General features: G+C 54.5%; 1 protein-coding gene across 2 annotated transcripts in view; it reads right to left on the minus strand.

Moving 5' to 3' along the window:
- CACNA1B (calcium voltage-gated channel subunit alpha1 B) overlaps positions 1-25,060 on the minus strand; it is a 200,241-nt gene that overhangs the window by 95,982 nt on the left and 79,199 nt on the right. For both annotated transcript variants that reach the window (XM_060100653.1, XM_060100655.1), the window contains exons 11-15: positions 19,951-20,160; positions 15,747-15,859; positions 10,549-10,661; positions 8,323-8,454; positions 8,068-8,140 (exon numbers count right to left, since the gene is read on the minus strand). In XM_060100653.1, the coding sequence (XP_059956636.1) occupies positions 8,068-8,140; positions 8,323-8,454; positions 10,549-10,661; positions 15,747-15,859; positions 19,951-20,160 (641 nt within the window). The remainder of the gene's footprint in view (positions 1-8,067; positions 8,141-8,322; positions 8,455-10,548; positions 10,662-15,746; positions 15,860-19,950; positions 20,161-25,060) is intronic.

Below are 25,060 nucleotides of genomic sequence, written 5' to 3' on the forward strand. Positions count from 1 at the left end.
GTCTTTTAATAACAATTTATAATTTCACCTGTAAAAGTCTTGCATACGTTTTGTGGATTTATTTCTGGATAACATAGCTTCTGTTACTACTGTAAATGAAATCTTTCATTTTAATTGAATATTCTAATTGAATGATACTGTTATATAGAAAAGCTTTATTTTTCCTAGGTTGATCTTGTGTTCAGCAACAATGAATTCTCTTATTATTTCTAATTGATTCTCTTGAGTTTTCTATGTAAATAATCACACCATTTGTAAATAATCACTATTTTGTCTATTCCTTTCCAGTCCTTCTACCTCTTTCTTTTTCTTATTACATTGACTTCAACTGCCTGAATACTAGATATCCTTGGTTATGCTTTCAATCTGTATTAGTCTGGGTTCTCCAGAGAAACAGAACCAAGGGGAGATGTCTGGGTATATCTTGTGGTCATGGAGAATAAGTCCCAAGACCCACAGCTGACAAGGAGAGACAATGGTTTAAGTTTCAGCCCAACTCTGAGTCCAAAGGCAAGAGAAGATGGATGTCCCAGCTCAAAGATGGTCGGGCAGCGAGAGTGGACTCTCCCTTAACTCAGCCCTTTTATTCTACTCAGGCCTTCAGTGGACTAGGTAAGGCTTCCACATCTGCTTTCTCAGTCCACCAATTCAAATGCTCATCTCATCCAGAACCACCTTCATAGACACACCCAGAAATAATGCTTAATCTAGGCACCCCATGGTCCAGTCAGGCTGACATAAAATTAACCACCAACAATCTTTTATCTGTGATGTTTGCTATGGTCTTTGTAAAATAATAGTTTTATTGAGATATAATTAACATACCATATAATTTAGCCATTTAAAGTGTATAATTCAGTGGTTTTTAGTATATTCACAAATATGTGCAACCATTACCACAGTCAATTTTAGAACTGAATTCTAAATTCAGAATTTAGAATTCTGAATTTAGAATTTTATTTCCATCTCTTCAAAAAAGAAACCCATCCATATTAGCTATCACCCAACTAGCTGTGGGTTTGTTTTGGGTTTTTGTTTTTGTTTTTTTTTGAGTCCTCAGTATTTTAAGTTCTTTGTATAACATGTTTTTCATCATAATATCAATATTTTATCTTTCTAAATCTATTGACATGCTTATTTTTCTCTTTTAAACTGTAGAGATCAGAAAATTACATTGACAAATCATTGTATTACTGAGATAAGCACAGTTTAGCCATGAGGTTCTATTTTATACATATTGGATTTGATTTTTGAATATTCTATTTCAGACTATTTGCATCTACCTTCACTGAGCGAACACTTAGAGTGCCTGCCTGCTGTGTGTCAGGCAATCTTCAGGCACTTGAGATCCTCAGTAGACAAAACAAAGCCCCTGCCTCACAGATCTGTGGAAGGAGAGAGCTCTCTGAAATGGAGCCAGGAGGCCTGTAAGGAATCTGACCTTTTGACCACTTTATGTCCTAATGCAGGCCTCCAGAACATCTGTCAGAAACTCAAGACACTTATCAGACACCTACCCTAAAACGCCTGGTGACAGCCATCCTTGAAGGACACACATTTCCCTTCTTGTGTCAGAGTACAGCCTCATGGCTTTTGTCTTACAAGCCCCCAACTCTTTCTCTTCCCCCAAGACACTCTTTTTATTTTAGCCAAATCTGTGTCTCTTGAATTGCAATTCTTAAGACCCCAGAACACTTATTTGCAGCCTCCTGAAGTTTTTTTGGTTGACAGAGCTCACACTCTTTCTGCATTTTGCTTTCCTTACATTGTCTTTGCCGGGCTGTGGGGTCAAGGTTGTCCTAGCCCCATGAAATGGTTTCTTCCCTTCTCTAGAAGTGTCTGAGTCCATTATCATTTGTTCCTTAGAGGCGTGGCAAAACTCACCTTATAACTCCCCGAGCCCTGGGAAGGAGGCAGGAAGGCAGGAAGAGAGCTTTGACTAGGGATTCCATTTCTTTTAATGGTTATAAAATTATCCAGTTCTTTTTTCTTCTTGAGCTAATTTAAGTAACTAATGTTTTCCTATAGAAGTGCACATTTCATCTAAGTTTTCAAACCTATTGGCATAAAGTTGCCATAATATTCTTTTGGGATTTTAAAAATACCTCCCTTTTCTGTAGTTATACCTCCCTTTTGGGCTATACTTTTTTTAAAAATATTTTTTTATTGAAGTATAGTTGATGTACAATATTAGGTAAGTTACAGGTGTACAATACAGTGATTCACAATTTTTAAAGGTTATATGCCATTTATAGTTATTATAAAATATGGCTATATTCCCTATATTGTACAATATATCCTTGTAGCTTATTTTATACATAATAGTTTGTACCTCTTACCCCTATATTGCCCCTCCCCTCTCCCCTTTCCCCACTGGTAACCACTCTTTTATTCTCTTTATCTGTGAGTCTGCTTCTTTTTCATTAGATTCACTAGTTTGTTGCATTGGGCTATACTTTTTATTTGTGTTTTTTTCTTGATCAGTCTTGCTATAAAGTTATCTACTTTATTAGCCTTATTGAGAACGAGCTTTTTAGGATTTTGTTATCTTGGTATTTTAGTTTTATGTTTCATTAATGTCTGCTCTTAGCATCATTTTTTCCTGCTTTCAATTTCTCTTTGGTTTACTCTATTATTCTTTTTTCTAGATTTTTAAGATGAGTACTTAACTTATTTATTTTTAGTCATTCTCTTATTTTGATAATTGCTTTTAAGACTCTAAGTTTTCCTCTAAGTATTGCTTCAGACTCACCCTATGAGCTTTGCTAATTATTGTTCAGTTCTAAATATTCTGTACTGTCCACTGTGCTGTCTTCTTCAACTCAAACCCTCAGCTTTCAAATATGGGGAAGATCTTAAGTGACTGTTTACTAGTGCTTTCTATTTATTTAAGTAATATCAAGAATGTGCTGGACTTCCCTGGTGGTGCAGTGGTTAGGAATCTGCCTGCCAGTGCAGGGGACATGCATTTGATCCCTGGTCCCAGAAGATCCCACATGCCGCAGAGCAACTAAGCCCGTGTGCCACAATTACTGAGCCTGCGCTCTAGAGCCTGCAAGCCACAACTACTGAAGCCCACGTGCCTAGAGCCTGTGCTCCACAACTAGAGCCTGTGCTCCACAACTACTGAAGCCCACGTGCCTAGAGCCTGTGCTCCACAACAAGAAGCCTGCGCACCTCAACGAAGAGTAGCCCCTGCTCGCTGCAACTAGAGAAAGCCCGCGCACAGCAACAAAGACCCAACACAGCCAAAGAAAAATAAACAATATAAATAAATTTAAAAAAAAAAGAATGTGCACTGTAGGAGTGTGATTCTTTAATGCTTGTAGAAATTTCCAGAGTGACTTAATAAGTGATCAATTTCTGTAAATGTTCCTTGTACCCCAAATAATGACTATTTTATTCACTATCAATTGGCAAGTTCTGTATGCATCAGCCGATTTGTGACTGTTGTGCGCATGAGTTCTTTTACATCCTGTCTAATCCCTTATCAGCTTCATCCTTCAGTCTGATAGAAATAAAATCTCTTAAAAGAGAGTGGACTGTTGATTTCTCCTTGTAATTCTGTCAGTTTTTGCTTAGTATGTTTTTTGAGCTGCGCTGTTAGGCTGCATCTTCCTTTTATTGTTATGTAATGTACTTCCTTTTTTTTTTTTTTTTTTTTTTTTTTGTGGTACGCGGGCCTCTCACTGTTGTGGCCTCTCCCGCTGCGGAGCACAGGCTCCGGACGCGCAGGCTCAGCGGCCATGGCTCACGGGCCCAGCCGCTCCGCGGCATGTGGGATCTTCCCAGACTGGGGCACGAACCCATGTCGCCTGCATCGGCAGGCAGACTCTCAACCACTGCGCCACCAGGGAAGCCCTGTACTTCCTTATTTTTACTACAGCTATTTTTTCACCTTCTTTCTCACTTTTATTTTGGCTGATGTTAACATTACACCAGCTTTCTTTTGGTTAAGGTCTACTTAGTTTTTGTACCCATTTAATTTTAAATTATGTACGATTTCAAACATTCAGAAAGGTACAATGAATAATATTTAAAGCTCTGTGTACCCATTACCCAGCTTAAGAAATAAAACTTTAAAATGTAGCTGAAGTTCCCTCAGTAGAAATCTCCAGTCTCATTCCTCCTCTCCCCAAGCCCACCTCACCCTGAATTTGGTGTTAAACATTTCCATGCAAGCTTTTACACCTTTACTTCCATATATACCATAAACAATATTGTTATGCAATATGTTTTGAAACAAGATGTTTCCATCCTTACTAAATATTTAGTATCATATGCTAAACCATAATGGAAAAGAATGGAAAAAAGAATGTATATATATACGTATAACTGAATCACTTTGTTGTACAGCAGAAATTAACACAACATTGTAAATCAACTATACTTCAACTTAAAAAATTAGTTAAATAATATCATATGCTTTGTATTATTCCAAATCTTGCTTTTTTTTTTTTTTTTTAGCTTAACATTGCTTGTGATCCACGTCAATATAGTTAATTCTAGGTCATTCACGGTCCTGCTGCACAGACGGAACACACTCTCCTTATCCACTCTCCTGATGATGCACAATCAAGAGGTTTCCAGCGTTTTGCTATCATACACGATGCTGCTGCGATGGTCTCACAGGTCTCTCTCTGTGCATCAGGCCAGGGACCTTCCAGAGGACGTACCCACAACCCCAACTGCTGTTGTGTGAGTTCTGGTGGGTTAGATACTGTGACATTACTTTCCAAGGTGGTTCTACCAACCCACCAACAGCATAAAGGAATCCTCATTTCTCCACATCTTCTCTAAAACTTGAGACTGTTAGATTTCTTAATTTCAACTAAACTGACAGGTGGGTTTACTTTGCATTTCCTGACTACGAGTAAACAGATGATGGTTTTTACAGGGCTACTCATCAGCCCAATTTCCTGTCCCGAGCTCCTTGCTTATACACTTTGCCCTTTCCTGCTGCATTATTTGTCTTTCCTTTTTGATTTGTGGAAGTCTTCGATTTATTCTGGTTATTGGTTATTTATTCTGGCTGTTGGTTATTAGCTAATGCTGTGGAAACATCTACTCCCAGCCTATGACTTGTTTGTTTGACCTTCTTATGGTGTCTTCTGATGCACAGAAATTTGTATTTCAATAGCCAAATTTGTCAAAGCTTTCCTTATGATCTGTGCTTCTTCACATCTTCCTTAAGAAGGCTTCCCCTGCCTTCAGTCAGTAACATTACTCTCCTGTATGTTCTATAATTTCAGAGCTGCTCTTCACATTTACGTCTTAATTCATCTGAACTGATATTCAAATCTGCTACAGGGTAGAAATCCAACTCCATGTTTTCGTCTAAGGATAACCAAACTGTCCCACTCCATCTGCAGTGACAACATGAGTGTTCTGTGTATATAACTATTTCATCTGTAAATAATGACATTTTTCTTTCTTCCTTGGCAATCCTGAGAAATTTTATTTCATTTTTTTTCTTATTCTACTGCACTAAGACCACTGATACTAGCATAATCTGCTAAGGGTTTTTATTTGCAAGGAGTGTTGGGTTTTATCATGGGATTTTCTTTTAGAAAAAAAAATTCACGATGGACAGTTTCAGACATACAAAGTGGAGAGTGTAATGTATCCCTACGCACTCATCACCCAGCTTCAACAATCAACACAATTTGCCAGTCTTGTTTCATCTGCCTCTCTCTCTGGTGCTTGCCTGTGCTTTTGCTAGAGATCAGATGTTTTTTCTGATCATACATGGTTTTTTTCCTTCTTTCATCTGTTAAGATGATGAATTACATTAATAGACCTTCTAATGTTAAATCATCTTGCATTTCTAGGATAAATTCAAGTTGATCATAAAGATGATCTTTAAGTACATCCAGATTGGATTAGTTCTTATTTCCCTCAGGATGTTTTATCTATGTGTGATAGTAATCTACATTTTCCTTCTCTTATGTTGTCCTTGTCTAGTGTTTTCATATCAAGGATATTCCAGTCTCATAAAAGGGTGGGTGTTTCCTTTTTAACTTCTCTGGAGTCGTCTGTGTAAAACTGGAGTAACCTTTCTTAAATATTCAGCAGAATTCACTTGTAAAACTGTCAGCGTGGTCTCCAAGGCAGGTAGATTTTTCAATTATTCAATTATCATTCAGAAATTATTCAATTTCTGAAATAGCCCAGGTTTTCTGCTTCTCCTTGGGTTAATGTACCTTTTCCCCCCATTTATCCACTTTCCTAAACGTATCCATATCCGTGTCTGCAGTGCTCTCAGCAGTTGGGTGTGACTCTCAGAATCTGTGTCTGGATGTGTCTTCCTTCCACCTCAAATTGCAGCTCTCTGAGTGGGAATTCCAGGCCAACAGGGACCGTCCTCCAATATTTTAAAGTTGCTTTTCCCAGACCTTCTGGCGTCATTGTCACGAGAGGCCTGCCATCAGACTGGCATTCTTTTGCAGGAAATCTTTGTAGAACAGATTTTAAGATTTCCTCTGTATCAGGCTGTGTCCAGGTCTCAGCTCTTTCTGGAACGTCGCTGGCACCCTCTCTCACCGCCTCTGGGCCGCAGCTGGCTCAGGTCCTCCACGTTCTGAGAGGATCACGTCAGTGTTCGGGTCCGCCTCCACTTTTTAGTTAAACAGCTGTGTCTTTTACTGCTAGGAATGTTACTTATTTATCTTTCGCATTAACCAGAGATCCTCAGTTCTGAGGTGGCTTTCTTCCGTAATTTTGTGCTGAGTTCTTCCTTCAGCCCTCTGGGGGTTAAAGGCACCTGCATTAGTATGCTGCTTCCGTTTCTTAGGAGCGGCTCACCCTCCACCTGTGGGCATGGTCGGGCAGCTTCACCAGGAGCAGAGTTCAAGCTGTTCTCCCCCTGGTCACATGCCTCCCTGTGCCCTCTCCAACCCCATTCAGAAGCAGGGGCTCCGGCCTGGGTCTCAGGCCCTCGACCCCGTGTCATTCTGTGGGCGTTACAGGCCCGGCTGTGCCAATGGTCAGTCCTGGCGATCTTCTCAGCCTCCTCCAGCCTCAACCACTCTCTCAGCCTCCTTAAAGGGCTGGACGCTTCCCCAGCTCTGAGTCAGTGAAGCCACTGGCGATGCTTCTGATGGAGACGGTGCGAAGGCTAGTACGCTGACGGGCAACCCAATCCTTAAAGCTCAGAGGAGGGCGAAGCCACAGGACTCGACAGCGGGGTCGGACAGGAGAGCGATGGCAGCCCGGGGTCGCCAGGAGCAGACGCGCCTCTGGGAGACGAGCCACTCTGCTCCACCCAGGTCGGGAGGGGGGCTTGCGGGTGGGGTCACCAGACTGAGTCACGCTGTCAGCCAGCCTCCAGTGCGGTGCGGATGGTCGGCTGGAAAGACGCCTTCCTTCGAGAGAGGAGCCCCAAAGGTCCCCTCTCCATACACTCACTGTGGCTCCAGCGCTGGCTGGGGGGCAGCGCCGGCGGCCCCAGAGGCCAGGAGCAGGCAGGGCCCTGGCCAGAGCGCCTGCAGCCTGTGGGCCTCCCTAAGTGCCATCGTGGGCACCCCCGCCCCGCCTGTCCTGCTTGGCCTCAAGACATGGCAGAGGATGTTCATGGGACAGAGGGCTTTATCACATTGGTGAGGCCAGTGGGGGGCACCCAGGGGCCACAGCTCTGTGAGGGGGACAGCACTGAACCGGGAGAGTCCTCAAGAGGGAACCAAGGCTCAGCGTCCCCAGGGGCTGCGGGCAGCGTGTTTCCAGATAGAAAGGGAAACTGAGGGGCCGCTGGGGCCACTGGAGGGAGAAGCCTGGGGAGTGCTTTCCTCTCGACACTCAATGGACAACGACAGCTGTGATCGGTTCCAGGTCTCGGGGGCAGAGAGGTAAGCGGCGACCTGAAGCCAGGGCCTCCCAAGGGGTCCACCTGCTCCTCGGGCAGCTCCCTCCCAACCCCGTCCCAGCGCGGGGGGTACACGTCAGAGGCCTGCTGTGCCTGCCCCTCACGGGCGCTGGGGAGGGGCTGACGGGGAAGGAAGGCTGCATACCCTGCACACCCGGCAGGGGGGCCCCACACGCCAGAAGTGAGACAGGAGCCAGGAGCCTTACCTGGAAGACAGTGAGGATGGCAGCGGGGAAGGTGTCAAAGTTGGTCGTCGGAGTCTCGTCCTGAAAGTTGAACCTGAGAGGAAAAAGGGTCTTGGACAGAGGCAGCTCCATCGGGACCAGGAGGACCGGCACCTGGACGGGCTGCGTCTGGTGTCAGCGGCACCCCCTCGGGACCCTCGGGGGGGAGCAGAGGACGAGCCTGGGGCGGCATCGTCCCCTCTGAGCCCTGCGTCCCGGGGGCCCGGCCTCACTTACTGTCCCCCGAAGAGCTGCATGCCCAGCAGAGCGAAGACCACGATGAAGAGGAAGAGCAGGAAAAGCAGGCTGATGATGGACTTCATGGAGTTGAGCAGGGACACCACCAGGTTCCGCAGGGAGCTCCAGTACCTGCGGGGAGCGGCCTGGTCCGAGTGCGCCTGGACGCCCGGACACGGACGGCACGTGCCTGTGGCTTCCGGCACCTGCTGACCTGAGCGCCCCACACTCGGTGTATGGAGAGTGCTTTCTCCAGGGGTCCAGACCACCTGTCTGGACCACGCCCGCCCCCCGCCCACAGGGACAGCAGACGCCGAGGGTCCAGCGCTGAGCTCACGATCGCCTCCTACACCTGCTCCCCAGTCTCCCCCTGCCCACGACCACGGAACTCGCAGGAAGCAAGGGCCACGGCCACGCAAGAGAAGAGGCTGCACTGGAGCATCCATCAGCATCGCCACCCTCAGCACGTGGGTCCCCACGCAAAGAGCCTCCGCTGAGCAGGCCGGGCAAGGGGTGCAGACGCTGACCCCAGCGGCCCCTCCCAGAGGGCCAGGGCCACACAGCACGGAGCAGCCCCCCAGCCTCGACTCCCTTCCACCCCACCCCTCCAACGCTCCTGGGGCTCCGAGACTCTGTCCCTCTCCTTCAGCTGGACGCCCCTGGCTCACAGGCCCCCGAGGTCTGCCCACGGTCTAGCTGCTGCTGGCTCGCTGGGGATGAGACCCCTCCAGCCGCGACCCCAGCAGAGCCCAGGCGGACGTACCACGTGCCTCTGTGCCGTTGCACGTGCTGTCCTCTGCCCTGGCCTAGGGCATCTGCCTGGGGCATCCCTGGGCCCTTGTCCCCGGTGCCGCGTCACAGAGGCCCACCATCCTTCTCAGGCCCTCTGACTAGGTAGGTGAGAGTTAACGGGAGATGGGCTGGAAGACTCCAAACAGCCTTCTCGTGGGATGGGCAGGGTGTAGGTCAGCCCACGTCAGGACTGGGGCCACCCGCTTTCCAGGAGGAAATGGAGCTGCTAAGACGCCAGGCCCACGACCGAGGTAAGGGCAGCGCCGGCCATCACCTCCTGAAGCCCCTTCTCCCGCAGAAGCAGCAGAGGACGGAGGGCAGGCGGCGCAGGGCACCCAGCAGCCCTTGTGGGCCAAGCCGACCGAACTCCTGTCCAAAGCTCCTCCACGGTTAAACTGTCCTGACCTCGAATGGCCTCAGGTTTGGATTTAAAACAGAACAGAAAAGACCAGGAGGCTCTGTCGGTCACTGCAGCGGGGGCCCGGAGCCCATGCCACCTGCGCAGGCTTGGTCTGGACCGTCCCACAGCTGTCGTGACCTGGGCCACCAGGGACACTGCGTGGAGGCTGGTGCCAGGCACGTGCGGGCCACACGCTCCAGCCGCTCACAGGGTGGGATCCTCAGAGCCTCGGGGTGGCTCGGTACCACTGAGGAGTCCTACGGCCCTGGCCGTTGGGGTGAGGGCAGCTCTGCTGCTGCCGAGACAGCTGTGGGCGAGGGCGGCCCCCTCCCAGCATGGCCGCTGTGGCAGAGAGGGGCCGGTTTGGCCTGCGTCGCAGTCTGGCCTGGGCCTCAGCCTCCTTGTGGGCAAAAGGGAGAGACCCGCTTCCAGGGCTGTGAAGAGCTAAGTGGGATGAAACTGAACACACGGTCAGGGCCTCGTCCTGTCACCAAGGACAGGCCAGGCAGTGTCGGCCCCGAGTGGAAAAGACAGGCCTGGAGTTCAGGTCAGAAGGTCAGAGCCCCATTGGGGCCAGGACGGGAGCAGGGCTGCAGGGCAGGTGAGCAGACTTAGGGGCGGGACGATGGGAAAACATCCATCTGATAACCTGTTTTCTCCGTTAACTATGGAGCAGAGTCATCCTTTGAGGTTGGAAGGGGGGCTTGCTGATTTCAAGAGAGGAGACAGGGTGAAGCTGTGGGGAACGAGCTAACGAAAGAACCACAAGTGCTGGGGCAGTGCTGAGGCTGGAAATGGCGCTGCAGGTGGACGGGCTCCCAGGGCCGACACGAAGTCCTACTGGGCTGTGGCCCTCGCTCGCATGGGCTGCTTTGGGACTGTCTTCTGTTTTTAACCAGTTAAAACCCACAGAAAGAGATTCCAGGCAGCTGAGGGCAAGACCCATGCCGCACATCCCCAGGAGTGGCACCTGTGTTGGCCTGGCTCCCACACTGCCTGCGCCCCCGCCCCCCCAAAGCACACAGATGGCATACTTCGTGACTTTGAAGATTCTCAGCAGCCGGAGTGCCCGCAGCACACTGATCCCAAAGGAGGTTCCTGGCTTGATGGCCGCCCAGACCACTTCGAAGATGCTCCCCACGATGACCTGCAACGGAGATGGGGTCAGCCTGGGGTGCGTGTGCGGCTGCTTCTCTCCATAAGTATCTGCCTCACCCACCCCGTCCGCAGCTCAAGCCACAGAAGGCAACATGAGGCGCAGGCCTCACACTGAGCCCCTGCAGCCTCCGGGAGCTGCAGACGGTGTCCGTCCTTCCCCCACCCAGACACACCAGGAGGACACAGAACATGAGCGAGTTTGGCCGCAGCTTTCCCGGCAGATCTTAAAGCCTCCTCGTCTGATGCCTCCCCTGTGCTTCATCACAGCCCGGTGACCCCTCTGGGGCCGGCAAGCCGCCCCCGACAGCTTTGACCGTTAGGCTGCTCTCACACAGACCCGCAGACTCTGCTTCCTTGTAACATCCCCTTTCTGGTCCTGCCACCTCTGAGATGTTCCAGTTCATAACTGCATCTTGTCTTCTTCCGAATAGCGGGAGCCAGCAAGTACCACCAAGGACAGATGGGGGCAGGCCTGCCCCTTGTTTCACCACAGTCATCCCGGGCACCGTCCACGTTGCTGGACCGGGACTTGCGGGCAAGAGGCCTGCCCCTCCTACCAGCCACTCCTCAGCATCCGTGTCTCGCGTGAGGGACTCAGAAAGGACAGAGCAGCAGGACTGAAGCACAGCGGACCCCTCACCCAACGGCACCCAAACAGAATTCCCTCCCCGGCCACTGCACCTCGCAGGGCACAGCCGGGCTTGCGGCCAGCGTGAGCGCCCGTGTGCTCTTCGTGCGTGCGGCTAATTCTCACTCCTTCTAAGCTGGCTTCTGCAGCCGGCGTGGAGAACTCCACCGCCGAGCATCAATCTCTTAAACTCCCTTTTGCTTCACTTGGCTCACACATCACCTGAGGTTTCAGTCACTTCCACCCATTTCATACCAACTGTAAACACGATCAGCTCTACATCAACATCCTCACCAAGCCTGACAAACAGTGACTGTGCCAGGGCAGCGGCCCCTGCAGGTTAGCACTGGTCCACGACCCTGCCTGTCTGGTCTGCTGGCTGCACCAGCTCCGCGTTGCCCCAAATGCACAGCCTTCCACTGCACGTTTCCCCACCGGGACGCAAGCGCATCATTCAGAGGAGTTCAGACCTGCCCACAGCTGCTGCACCCACTACGACCCTAGCAGGGTAGCAAATGGGACGAGCTTGTCGCGTCTGTCCTTGGTCCCCCGAAAATCACCACCGATTTGTCTCAGCATCACACAGCACCCAGATCGTGCCCAGGACTGAAGACTATTGTTTTCTTTCTTTCTTTTTTTTTTTTTCCATATGCGGGCCTCTCACTGTTGTGGCCTCTCCCGTTGCGGAGCACAGGCTCCGGACGCGCAGGCTCAGCGGCCATGGTCCACGGGCCCAGCCGCTCCACGGCATGTGAGATCTTCCCGGACCGGGGCACGAACCCGTGTCCCCTGCATCGGCAGGCAGACTCTCAAAAACTGCGCCACCAGGGAAGCCCAAGACTATTGTTTTCTAAATCTACTTTCTTCTCACTGTCACTCTTCCAACATGTCTCCTGTTTTCCACGAATCCTCAAAATTTGCTCGCATTGGTTCACAATGTAGGTGGCCCCTCAAGACGGCCCCCATGATCCCCACAGCTTCGGGTTCACCCCCTTGTACAACCCTGTCCCCTGGAGGGTGGGATGGACCTAGTGACCCACTTCTAGCAAACAGAACACAACAAACATGATGGGCTGGCACCTCTGAGAACAGTTACAAGAAGACTGAGGCTTTGGCCTTTGTGCTCTCGGCCCTCTCTTGGGCCACGGCTGCCGTGCTGTGAGGATGCTGGGGCAGCCTGTGCAGAGGCCCATGTATGTGACCAGGCCCGAGCCTGCCAGCAGCCACCGGAGTGAGGCCGGAGGATGACTCCCTGAGGTCTGTTGACAGCCACGAGCACCAGCTTGGAAGGGAGCTCTCCAGCCCAGCGGAGCCTGCGAGGACTGAACCTCGGGAGGGACCCAGTGAGTCACAGCCTGGCTGCACCCCCACCGGAATGAGAGGACGAACATTTGCTGCTTTAAGCCACTAAGCCCTGGAGTAACTTGTTACCCAGAAGGAAAGACCAATAGCGACTTGGGAAGCAGGAGTGCCATGCTGCTGAACTAAGAGCCCCAGGCGCGGGGCGGCTCTGGAGGCAGGGAGCGGCCCCAAGCAGCACATCGGCGACGGCCTGAGGCGCCCTGAACACACTCTTCCAAGGGTTCTGGGCTCTGAAGGTGCCGCCCGTGAGGCCTGCAGGAGAATGAGGGGGCAGAGGAAACTAAGGATGGGAGCGGGCAGAGAGCCACGCTGCAGCCGCAGGGGCAGCGGGAGACGTGCCTCCCGCGCTGGGGCGCTGGCGGAGGCACCGTCCAAGCAGAGTGCGTGCGGCGCTGCTGCCTGGCGTCTCCTGCTGCTCGCGGCTAAAGGCAGGAGGAGGGCGGGAACTGAGGAAGCGCTGCTAAGTGAAGAGAAGCCACAACTCGCTAGTTTGGGAGATGCTCAGCCTCTCCAGAGACCAAATGAGGCCAATGTTAAGAAATGGCAGTGGTCAAAAAAAAGAAAAAAAGAAATGGCATGGTCTAAAAATGAAGCCAAGGGCACAACTGGGGCTGGTATGGAAGATCCCAAAAGATCAAAGGCGGGGCCTCAGAGCATATTCAGCCGCTTTCCGGCCCTTCAAGGGATGTAGGGTGAGCCTCGCAAATGGGCCTCACGAAGCAGTAAGTCCTCCAGGACGTGGAAGGGTGTTGACCTTGGTCATCTCAGCAGCAGCTCAGTCCGAGAAGGGCTCATCTCCAAGAGAGCTGTGGGCACGGCTTCCGTCCACTGGCGTGAACTCTGGGAAGACTCACAACACACCCACAATGCTCTTAAAAGGCTTACATGCACAAAAATATCACCAGCTTGGGTTGAAATGCCAAAACCAAAATGAGGCCTTTGGATTCCCAAAATTCTACTAAGTAGGAAGCAGGCCGAGAAAACCTCAGCTGAAGACGTTTACTACCTTTCACGAAAAGGAAAGGGGACTCAGGGTAAAACCAAGAGCCCAAGGGCCCCCAGGCCCCAGAACGAATCAGGGCTTTCCCAACACTTGCCGGCTGGAGTCCAGCCGGCCCTCCTGTGCATCTCACTGGCCCCGTTTTGAACGGGAAGGTCTAAAGCAGCTACCCCTGCCCATCCCACCGCCATATGCTGGGTGTCGGGGTGGACAGCTTGTCTCTCTCAGTTCACGGCTCTAAGATTGAAAGAAACTGCAGGAGCCTCAACCAGACCTGGGTCCTATTTGGATGGCGAGATTCGGGGCACTGAGCTGATGCCGCGATGGGATGCGTCTGGGGAACTGGGAGTGGAGGTGAGTGTACCTTACACTGGGAGGAACCTGGATCAGGGGACTGGGGTGGTCACAGCCTCCGGGACGGCCCGAAGGACCCTGCCTCCTGGTGTCCGCATTCTCCCCATGAAAAGTGGGCGGGCCCGGTGACTCCTTCCTGACAAAGGTTAATACAATAGTGAGGCTGACGGCTGTCTCTCCTGAGACTGGTTTCTGTAGCCTCTGTCAGGTACTCGCATCACGAGCTGCCACACAGTGAGGACACGCAAGCAGCCTGTGGAGAGGCCACGGGACCGGGAAACGAGGCCAGTCACCAGCCACGAGCAAGTCCTATCAACAGCCTGTGATGAGCCTGAACGCCACCCTCCAGTCCTAATCAAGCCTTGGGATGACTGCGTCCCCAGCCTCAGCTGGGCTGTAAACGCGTGAGAGATCCCGGGCCACAGGTTCCCTGTAAAGCCACGCCTGGATTCCTGACCCTTAGAAACTGTGAGATAATAGATGCTTGTTTTAAGCTGCTAAGTTTTGGAAAACTTTGTTGGCTTGTGTGCAAATTATTCCCCTGCCCTGGGGCCTAGCTGGTTCCCAGACACCGTCAATCTGAAGTCTCCTCTCCTCTTTGGGTCCCTTCTGCCTACATGCACCACAGCTTTCTCTGTAACCAAGAAGGCAAAGGAGCGGAAGAGTTGGCTTCCCCCCAACCATCTATGAAAATCGCAGGTGCCCACAGGTCCCGGAGAGCACCTGGGCAGCCCCCGCCTTCCCCCGCCCAGAGCTCAGGCAGCATGGCGGGTGCACGACGCCCACCCCAGGCTCCAGCGCTGACTCCCCCGCACACTAGCTGGGCAGTCCTGGGCCCATCACACAACGTCTCCAGTTATTCATGTATGAAGTGAGTCGTTGTGAAGATCTGACAAAGTCGTAGCCACTGTCTGTCAGCTGCACTGCAGTGCAGAAAGGAAAAGGTAAAGTTAAACTGCATCCCAAGTCGAAGCTTTCCTTCGACCTAGGTCCGGCCTCCTCCCTGGCTACTGAAAAGTCTGCAGAGGTGCAAGGCCTCCTTGGGCTGTGGCACGGCCGCTTCTCACTCAGAGCCTCCACCAGGTCAGAACTCAGCCTCTGGGCAGATGTAAACAGCGCCCCATCCCCAGGCTCTGGGCTCAACACAGGGAGGCATCCTGCATGACCTGCGGGGCCCAGGGAAGGGGACTCTTCCCCGCCCCAGCCCTGTGCTCGTCCACGGTGAGCCTCAGAAACACCTGCCTTCCAGGCCTCCCCCACCTGCAGAGGCTGGTGAAGGGACCCAGGCCCACTGCTCCCCTCCGGCCTCCCCAGAAAGCGCTGCTGCATGTACCCAGGACCAGACCCACAGGAATGATGGGGGTGAGGACCACAGCCCTCTTGAGCCTCCACGGGACAGCAGACATTTAGAAGATCGCATACCAGGTGCAGAAGAGGCCACAGAGCCTTAAGCTGATCTTCAGACTCTACAGACAGGGCCAGGGAGGGAAGGAGGCTGCCCATGGCCAGCACCCGCACCAGTCGGGGCCTGACCAGGAAAGGCCTCCCCTGCCTGCCATCAGCCTTGCTGACCCACAGGGGCTCACAGTCCCCCAGCCCCCGGGCTCTGCTCCACAGGCCCCAGCTCACACTGGGCGGCATCGCGGGAGGGGTGCGTGCGCTCTCCGGCCAGGACACCGCGGACCCGTCCGGACCCCCAGCAGGCGTCCCTGACGAGGTGGCTCACTCACCCCAAAATCGAAGCAGTTGAAGGAGGACCGGAAGTAGCTCCTGGGCCCCAGGCCGTACATCTTCAGGGACATCTCTGTGAGGAAGAGACCCAGGAAAACAAACTCTGCAAAGTCTAGGAGAAGCCGGAGAAGAGGGGGATTAGCTCGTGTCCTCCTCCCACCTGGCTCCAACCCAGACAGGAGGACACCAGACCTCTGGGCCGACCCAGGGTGGGGCTTCCAGGCCTGGCCGGTGGCCCCTGAGCTCCAACCTCAGCCCAGGACAGAACAGCCCACGAACAGACAGGGAGTGTCACAGAGAGGCGCTCCTTCCAGCTTGAAAGCTGAGTGCCCAGTGCCTTGGGACACAGAGGCAGCCTCCCAGGACTGGGCTCAAGAATGAGTTCTGGGTCAAGGGCCCAAATCTCCCAGAGGAGGACCTAGGCATCAGGCAGAGGGAGCCCAACCCCCGTGGAAAAGCTGGACGGCCTTGAGCCTGTCCTTCTGCCTCCGGTCTCATTCCGCGCTCCGTGCGCTGACGGCAGTTGGAATCCCTCAGCCACCCGGCCAGAACCCCCGTCCCTCTGCGAGGACCTCCTGACCCCCTTGGACTCACAGCAGCACCGTGTTAGGTTTTAACCATGTTTGTAGGCTCGCCCCACTAAAGGCGGATGTCCCTACCACCTGACACCCCCAGGCCCCTGCAGTACGAGTCTCCCAGGAGGCACCCATGCTTGCTGGGGGTCTTGGGGAGTCATACAGAGACCCCACCCCTGTGGGGGGGGTGCTTAGCTTCCCGCAGGCTGGGCCAGGCAGGCAGCAGTGGTGAGCAGGGCCTGCCCCAGCCCAGGGACGCCGCCACGGCAGTGCTGACCCGGCTGGCAGGACTGAAGGGACGCTGCACTGGACCTGCTGCAAATCCAGCGCAGACGCGACCCCTAACCCCGCCTGGGCAGAAGGCGGGCTCAGAGCAAGAAGGAACGGTCCAAAGGCTGTACGAGGCCACAGACCGCAGGAGACGCAGCTGAGCTCAGCCGCTGACCTGACGGGCGGCCGAACCAGGAATTCCAGACGTCAGAACAAGGTCACTGCCTTTGATCCTCCTCCCAAAGCTGGAATCCACCTGTCAGTTCAGACAGTGAGCCCAAGGCACTGGGGCCTCTGACCCCAGGGCACAGGAGCCAGGGAAGCAGCTCAGCACCAAGGGCAGAGCCCACCATGCAGGGCCAGGGCCCGAGGGGCCCAGTCACCAGGCAGTTGCCCACCCAGCCTCCCCAGGGCCTCTGGCATCCAGGCTGGTTGGGAGACTGGACCTCAAGCAGCTCATGCTAAAACAGGTGGTAGAAGAGGGGGCCACACACTTCCTGCCCTCTCTGTGCACCCCGAAATCGACTCTCCCCCATGGCTCTCCACCAAGTGCTGCACAGACGCAGCGGCCTCACTGGGCAGGTCTGCGGCAGCTGAGACCCTGAATGAGCAGAGACATCAGTTCCACTGCCCACTGGGCACCGTGCCTCACAGACACACACGTGATGGTCCATACGGCCCTGGAAGGTCTCGGGGAGGGGAGCGGAGTACGTGGACAACCAGAGCTCCTGCCTGGCCTCTGAAACCAGTCAAAAACACCACCAGGGCACCCGAGCCAAGCACGGGATGAGTAATGAGACGGCAAAGCAGCCCTCCTGGAGAAAGCACAGGAAAGCTGTGCCTGAGTCCAGTCGGAACACGAGCCCCGTGGCCCCTGCCTCTCAGGGCCCCACGAGAGGAGCTCAGGTCCTGGGAGGAGAGAGCACGGAGATGGGCACCGCAGCCACACACACGGCAGACCTTGGAGCTGACACTGCCTGGGTGTCCATCTTGCTCCCCAGGAGACCAAAGCGGGAGCCCTTTGCATGAACGAGCACAGGAACTGCCGAAGGGGAAGCTTTCAGAGAAAGGGGACACCTGGAGCAGACCCCCCAGCACCCTGCCTGCTCCTTCTCTCTCCCAAGGAGGAGGTCCTCGGCCTCACGTGCTCAGCCTCCCCTCAGAGACCAAGAAAGGGTGTTCACGCATTCATTCCTAAAGCATTCATTCAACTAGCAGGCACTGGCGCTACTCTGAGCTGGCCCGGGAGACAGCTGACCCCCCTCTCCAGATCACAGGCTAGGGGAGCACAGCAGGTAAGTTAAACAGTGTTTGCATTATAACAAGAGGATGGCATGCTGTGGGAACAGAGGGACAGAGGGGAGGGCGGTCAGGTCTGTCCCGTGAGGACAGCACCCACTCCCATCCCTCCTTCACCATCCAAGCCTCAGTCTCGGGGTCCCTGGTGCACTGGGAGCGGTGTGCTTGGTGGGCAGATAGTGAGGTGCACTGTACCCGCTCTCTGCAGGGCGGCCAGCCTCAGGCCAGAGTCCCATGGCGAGCTCTGATGAAGCTGGTCCAGAAGGAGAGTCCCCACCTCTGCGTCTGCCTCCTGCAAGGCCTGCCCTCCCTTGCTGGGTCAGCCTGTCTCCGCTCCAGCCCGGCTGTCAAGGGCACTGAGCAGAGGTGTCCAGAGGCAGCATAGACCCACCCCTCCCTCCAGCCATTTTCCCTGGGGAATGCTGATGAACTCAGGAGTCTCCAGGAAACCACAGAGAAGGCAAGGCAGTGAGGGGCAGATTCCCCGCCAGGGATTCCTACGGCCTGGCCCAGAGCCTGGACACTTCTAGCCTCGCGCTCCTGCACGTCCGACAAGCGACCAGGCCATGTGGCTCACCCCCAGCCCACTCAGCTGGTAAATCCCCAGGACAAGGAGTAACCACAAGACTGACTGGGCACCACCGGCTTCTTCCGAGGGAAGAAAAGGCCTGGTTAGGAGGCCCCAGGGAGCAGCCGCACCACTCGCCGAGTTAGGAGGAAGCCCTGTCTCCCCGGGCCCCACCCAGCCCCCAAGGGCGGGGAGACTGCAGCCTGAGGACTCAAGGCAGACACTGAATTTGGCCCCAAACCACATCCCAAGCCACCAAACCAGGGGCCCAGGACACATGATTCAGGGGCCAGGGCACCAGTTCAACGTGCACCCTCTGTTCCGTAACCCGCCCTCTCCCAGGGAGCCAGCCTGTCTGCTAGAAGCCCCCTGGGCCCCTCTTGCTTCTCCTTTCTCTTTGCCCTTTCCCATTACACCAACAAAGATTTCAATCAAAGTTTGGGAAACAGTAGCCTGGAGTCCCACCCCCAACACAGGCCTCCCCACCCACAATTTCAAGTGGCCCGTGGAGCCGTCTGTCCACTGCCCACAAGAACCCTTAAACAGCTTCCCAGGCTCCAAGTTGGAGCTACCCAGGCTCAGTGTGGCTGGCCCATCAGGGGCCAGAACTGGGAGCCAGGAGGGTTCTCCTCTGGAGAACGGCTCTCTTGGCCACCTAGGTGACTGCAGGCGCACAGGTTTCCGAGCAGAGAGGGAGGCACTTGTGGGGACCCAGAACAGCCTGTTTCCAGACCAGCCACAGACACGAGCAGGGTGAAAGCGACTGACCCTGGGGAAGGGGAAGGAGGGAGCATTGACCGCAGGGCAGAAGTCATTCGTGCAGTGTCTTTGGAGCTCTTGTGAAGCAAGACAACAAAACAAGACCTTCAGTTGCATGTGCCCTGCAGGGCCCTTGGGTGTGAAGGGTCAGCCTGGTCCCTGGGGAGGGACCTCAGCTCTTTGCCTCCTTGGAACTGTAGCCAAGGAAGGACAGGTCATGACCCAGAGCCCCTGGCCTGGCCTGAGGCTCATGGACACAGCCTTGCAAGGCATCCCTGGTCATGGACACACCCAGATTCAACCAATCAAGAAGAAAAACAGAAACAACCAGAAGAGCCCTGGGAGATCCCTGGGAGCCAGGACTCTTTTCTCCTCAGGAATCCAGGGCAGATGGGTCCCTCATTCCCTGGGTCTAAAGCCCTTACGGTGGAGGACACATGACCCTGGTGCCCCAGACTCCCCACTCATTTCCCACTTCCCTGATGGATGGGGGTCTAACCAGATCAGCCGGGCTCCCTGGAAGCAGGGCCCAGGTTGTTGGGGAGCCCTGGGATGGGGAGTCCAGGCCTGGGGCACAGCCAGGCCCCCAGCAGAGGCCCCTGGAGCACTTTAGTCAGCACAGGGGTCCTGCCCAGGGCATCCCAAAGCAACAGGTTGTGGACCGGAAGCGGTTCAGAAGAGGTTGGCGGAGGGGGGGCGGGGGCAGGGGCGGGTCCGGGCCCGGCTACGTACACAGCGCCGTGGTGAGCCGCTGGGGCTGGTTGTAATGCACCATGGCCACGCACAGCGTGTTCAGGGCCACCACGCACAGCACCACCCAGTAGAAGCTCTGCGCTTTCACCAGGCGCCGGATGAAGAACCGGAACATCTTCTCCTTCCTGCGGAAGTACGACGAGCTCTCCGTCTTCCCGCTCTTGAGGCTGGCTCGGGCAAAGGGGGACCCTGCGGGAACAGGGGCTCACTGAGGACGTGGGGGACCCACTCGCCCTCTGCCGCGGATGTGTCCTCGAGGACGTGCATCCCCCACCCCACAAGGACGCTTGCCCCCAGCCCTGGCCCAGCTCGAGGCCCCAGTTTCCATCACAGGCACCAAGTGTGTCAGACCTATTACCGACATTGTGCTAATGACCCGTGTCCCCTGCAGTGGGTCCTGACCCCACCCCCGCTTCACAAATGAGGGAACCCAGAGCCTCGGCGGTCTCCATGGCTGCTGGGCTCTGGGTGCGAGACCTGGATTGGAACCAGCCTCGGGTCCCCAGCGCCCGCGGCCACGGTCCAGGAGGGCAGCCCCGATGCTCCCAGGCTGTTCCCACTCCTCCGTGTGGCCTGGGGAGTCCTGCTGCTTCTGGCCCTCCCTCCCTCTGTAGCTCAGGGGTCAGCAGCCACTGACCACCTGCTTTTCAAGGAGTTTTACTGGAACACAGCCAAGCTCCTTTGCATCTGGCCCAGCTGCAGAGCTAAGTGTGGTCCACAGAGCCCCCAAAATTCAGTCTCCAGAAAGTTTGCCAAGGAAGCTGCTCCCCTGCCCCGACTCACCCGCCAAACCCACCGCCCTCCCTCACTTCCATGCCTGCGGCACCTGTGCTCTGCCCCCACCGAGGAGCGCTTCCCTCACTGGCTCCTTCTCAGCTCCACAACCCGGCGTCAATACCGCCCTTCTCCAGGCTCCAGCTAACAGGCCTCCAGCCCCCCAACAATCGCACCCTTATACAGCTGCACCATGTCGGCTCGTCGGCCTGTTTTGTGTCCAACCCCCAGGCCACACTGAGCTCTGGGGGGACAAGGCCACCCTCTGCACCACCCAACCCCTCGTGCCACTTGACAAATGAGCGAGCAGACTTTGTGGGTGCTTGGAAGGCCTGAGCGCCTCCGGGTGTTCAAACCCAGCTGGCTCTGAACACCTGGCCTGGCCGCCAGTCCCTGGGGAAGAAGCGTGTGAGTGTGTGTTCCGTGATGGTGGGCACGTTTGCACAGGTTTGTGTGCGTGTCCACACCCAGACCCTCACCAGCACAACAAGAGCATTATCAGGCTGGTGTTTTCTTGGATTCACTAAATGAAGACGGGCCGAGGCCTCTGGAGAGACCCGTCTACAAGCTGAGCAGCTGCATCGGGCAGGGGGACGCTGTGCCCCAGACACGGGAGGAGTGGTCCCGAGGAGCGTCCGTCAGTCAGCCCTTGTGGTGGGGGCACATGCAGGGCCCTAACGGGGAATTCCTGGCGCTCTAGATGCCACACCCCACCCACACCCACGAAAGACACTGCTCCGTCACAGCCTCTGGCTACGCCGGGACACAGCCTCCCAATCCACGGCCAGACACCAGCCAATGCCGATTATTCGGGGCTGGCTCATTCAACGAAACCTCTTGGCCAACCTTGCCAAGGGTTTCAAAATGCCAAGGCCACAGCCAGACACACCTGCTCCCTCCTCAAAGGCAGCCCTGGGGCACAGAAGAAAGACAGGCACCCAGTACAGACAAGACGAGGAGAAACCTCCACACAGGCAGAGCCATCACGGACCCACCCTGTGAACCCACATGCTCAGAAACCCCAGACACAGCCATCTAGAAACCGAGTCACACACATGTGCTACACAGCATACCCAGACGCTGACCACACCCCCCAAAGACACACTCAGATTCACACAGGCACACACCTGTGAACACACACAGGCCCACTCTGGGAAGGGAGGTCAAGAGAACACTTGACTCAAGCAAACCACTTTGTGCAAACCCACGGCCAGTGAGACAAGGAGCACATTCCCCACAGAGACTCCCGCTGGACAAGCCCCATGAGGCCAGCCGAGCCCGGCCGCGAGAAGGCCCTCAGGGCTGCTGCCCTCGCATGGCCGCCTGGCCGCATCCGCCAGGGCCTTGGGGCCCAGCACGCAGCTCCTGTGCGCCCTCGTCAGCTCTCTTTTACTGTGCTCAAGCCAGTTCACAGTAAAAGTGAAAAGACGTCACATCCAGAATCATAGCTTTGGGTGGGGAAAACATGAGGCACCGGGACTTCTTTCTGGCTTTGTGCAGTTTTCAGGTTTAACTTAATCGGCATATATTCTTTATGATGAAAAGGCTTATTTCAAGAAAAATACGTATCTTCAAGGTAGGGGGCAATCGAGAATGAAATGGACTATGAATGACAACAGAACTGAGCACTGGTTAGGACAAGGCGGGTGCCCACAAACACTCGGGTGTCTTCGCGCTGTGCCCAGACAGGGACTCGTTAGCCAATGTAACGCCTACGCCAGTCCTGCTTCATGCCCACCCTTCAAGAACCGCCCTGAGCGGGGCACAGAAACGCAGGGTGGCCACGGTCAGGCCACCTGCCAGGTCACAGGTCAGAAATCACAGGTGACAGGCAGGAAGTGCAAGTCCCCTTCCGGGTTAGTGGCTGCCTCTGTGGGCCTGGGGTGGGGGTGGGGGGCGGAAGTGATGTGGGCTGAACACCAGGCGTGTGGACGTGAGCCCCGTCTGCCCACCAGGCATGTGGCTGGTACACCCTCGCGGCTAGAGAGTCCCTACTGGAGACAGGTCCAGGGTCACACGCGCCTCACAGGGTCTCGGGGTTAAAGGAAACCGTGCAGGCCAGCCCACTGGGCCCCGACCCGCAGCCAGCAGGGGGTGGGTGGGGGCACCCCGGAGGTGCCAGGCCCCACGTCCAAACCCGTGGGAACCAGCAGCTGCCAAGCCTGAGGGCCCCTGAGTGCAAGGAGGCCCCTGGGCTCTGCCGGGGCCACGGGGGAAGTCTACAGGGTCCCAGGATCTGGCACAGCACCAAACCAACGAAAATAAAACTGAGAGAGAAAATAAAATTCCCTTCCAAAATCATTCAGCAGCTGAAAGGAAAGAAGTTCACTCTTAAAACCCCCAAGCTAGTAGCCTCAAAAATGCAGCAAAGCATGGGCTTCCCTGGTGGTGCAGTGGTTGAGCGTCCGCCTGCCGAAGCAGGGGACACGGGTTCGTGCCCCGGTCCAGGAAGATCCCACATGCCGCAGAGTGGCTGGGCCCGTGAGCCATGGCCACTGGGCCTGCGCGTCCGGAGCCTGTGCTTCACAACGGGAGAGGCCACAACAGTGAGAGGCCTGAGTACCACAAAAAAACAAACAACAACAACAAAAATGCAGCAAAGCAATCTTAAATAAACACAGGAAATGTAGGGAGAAAGAAATCATGAGGAAAAGGACGAGAGACACAAAGGAGCAAAGTAAGATACACATGAAGTAACAGGGACTCCAGGACTAAAAGGAACAAAGAAAGGAGACTGAGTAACTGAACAACGGGAGAAAACATCCCTCATGTAGGAAGACCTGAGCCTGCAGGCTGAGGCCCGCTGGGTTCCTGACCCCAGGCAGAGGGAGTTACAGGCGAGACCTTGTCGTGCCAGGAAATGAGAGGACAGGGCAGTGACACCCACAGAGCAAGAGACAATGACCACAGCAGCAAAAGCTCCCTGAGAACCACGGAGCACACCTGAGGATGACCGGAAGCCAGTCCCCCACCTACACACCCGTCTAAGGGGGCAACAAGGCAAGACAGAGCAGAGCTGGGACAGAGCAAACCGCTGTGTGGCGGCGACTGCAGGCGAGAACCTCTGCGTGCCCGTGCGCGTGATGGAAAGGCTCAGTCGGGATTCCTGCGCCCAGGGAGAACCTCTGCGTGCCCGTGCGCGTGATGGAAAGGCTCAGTCGGGATTCCTGCGCCCAGGGAGAACCTCTGCGTGCCCGTGCGCGTGATGGAAAGGCTCAGTCGGGATTTCTGCGCCCAGGGAGAACCTCTGCGCGCCCGTGCGTGTGATGGACAGGCTCAGTCGGGATTTCTGCGCCCAGGGAGAACCTCTGCGCGCCCGTGCGTGTGATGGAAAGGCTCAGTCGGGATTCCTGTGCCCAGGGAGAACCTCTGCGCGCCCGTGCGTGTGATGGAAAGGCTCAGTCGGGATTCCTGTGCCCAGGGAGAACCTCTGCGTGCCCATGCGTGTGATGGAAAGGCCCAGTCAGGATTCCTGCGCCCAGGGCAAACACAGACACTGACGACAGCCAAGAATGAGATCCCCCGAACAACTCAAACCAGGAGTGGGAGCGAGGAGGGCAAGTACTGCAAAGATCACACCGTACTGGGTTGGGGGTAAGGGCAGAGAGATGGGAAATGGGGCGATTTGGTTATGGAAATAATGCATCTTGGTGGGAAAGAGGGTAGAGGAATACACTAAAATAGTAAAGAAAAAGTTTCTAATTCTGGGAGCAGGGAAGGGAAGGTAACCATTTGTGGAACAGAAGCGGGAGGGATCAGAAATGAGCAAAGGAGGAGAGGGTGGTAAACAGCCACCTGATCAAAGCAGCAAAGCTGGGGAAAACAGAGACCACAGTATGAAATATCGATACCGAATGTGCAGGAAGGAGGAAGGAAACAGTCATGGATGTCAGCCCAGCCTCACGCTGAACAGAGACAGACTGGATTCCTCCTTTAGGGACAGAGACCGTAAGACTGGGTTTAAAAAAAAAAAAAGCAAAACCCAGCTAAATACTGCATGTAAGAAGAACACTTAAAATGCTTAAAATGATAAAGAGGAGTTGAAAATGAAAGGGAAAGCAAAGATACCAAGCACTGCGAGCTAAAAACCAAAACCAATGGTAGTAACAGAAAGTGTGACATTTGCTGTCAGACGAGGATTGTCCAGTGGAGGAATGAAACGGATGAAGGAGGTCTTGTGTGATGATGAAAAGCATAATTTACAAAGAAGATGTAACAGCCATAAACTCCACATCTACCAAAGCATATAGTGGCTAAATACATAAACAAAAGCCATGAGAAATACAGGAGGAAGCATCAAGGAAATGCAAATCAA

Source organism: Mesoplodon densirostris, chromosome 6 (genome assembly GCF_025265405.1).
Source record: "Mesoplodon densirostris isolate mMesDen1 chromosome 6, mMesDen1 primary haplotype, whole genome shotgun sequence".
NCBI classification, from domain to species: domain Eukaryota; kingdom Metazoa; phylum Chordata; class Mammalia; order Artiodactyla; family Ziphiidae; genus Mesoplodon; species Mesoplodon densirostris.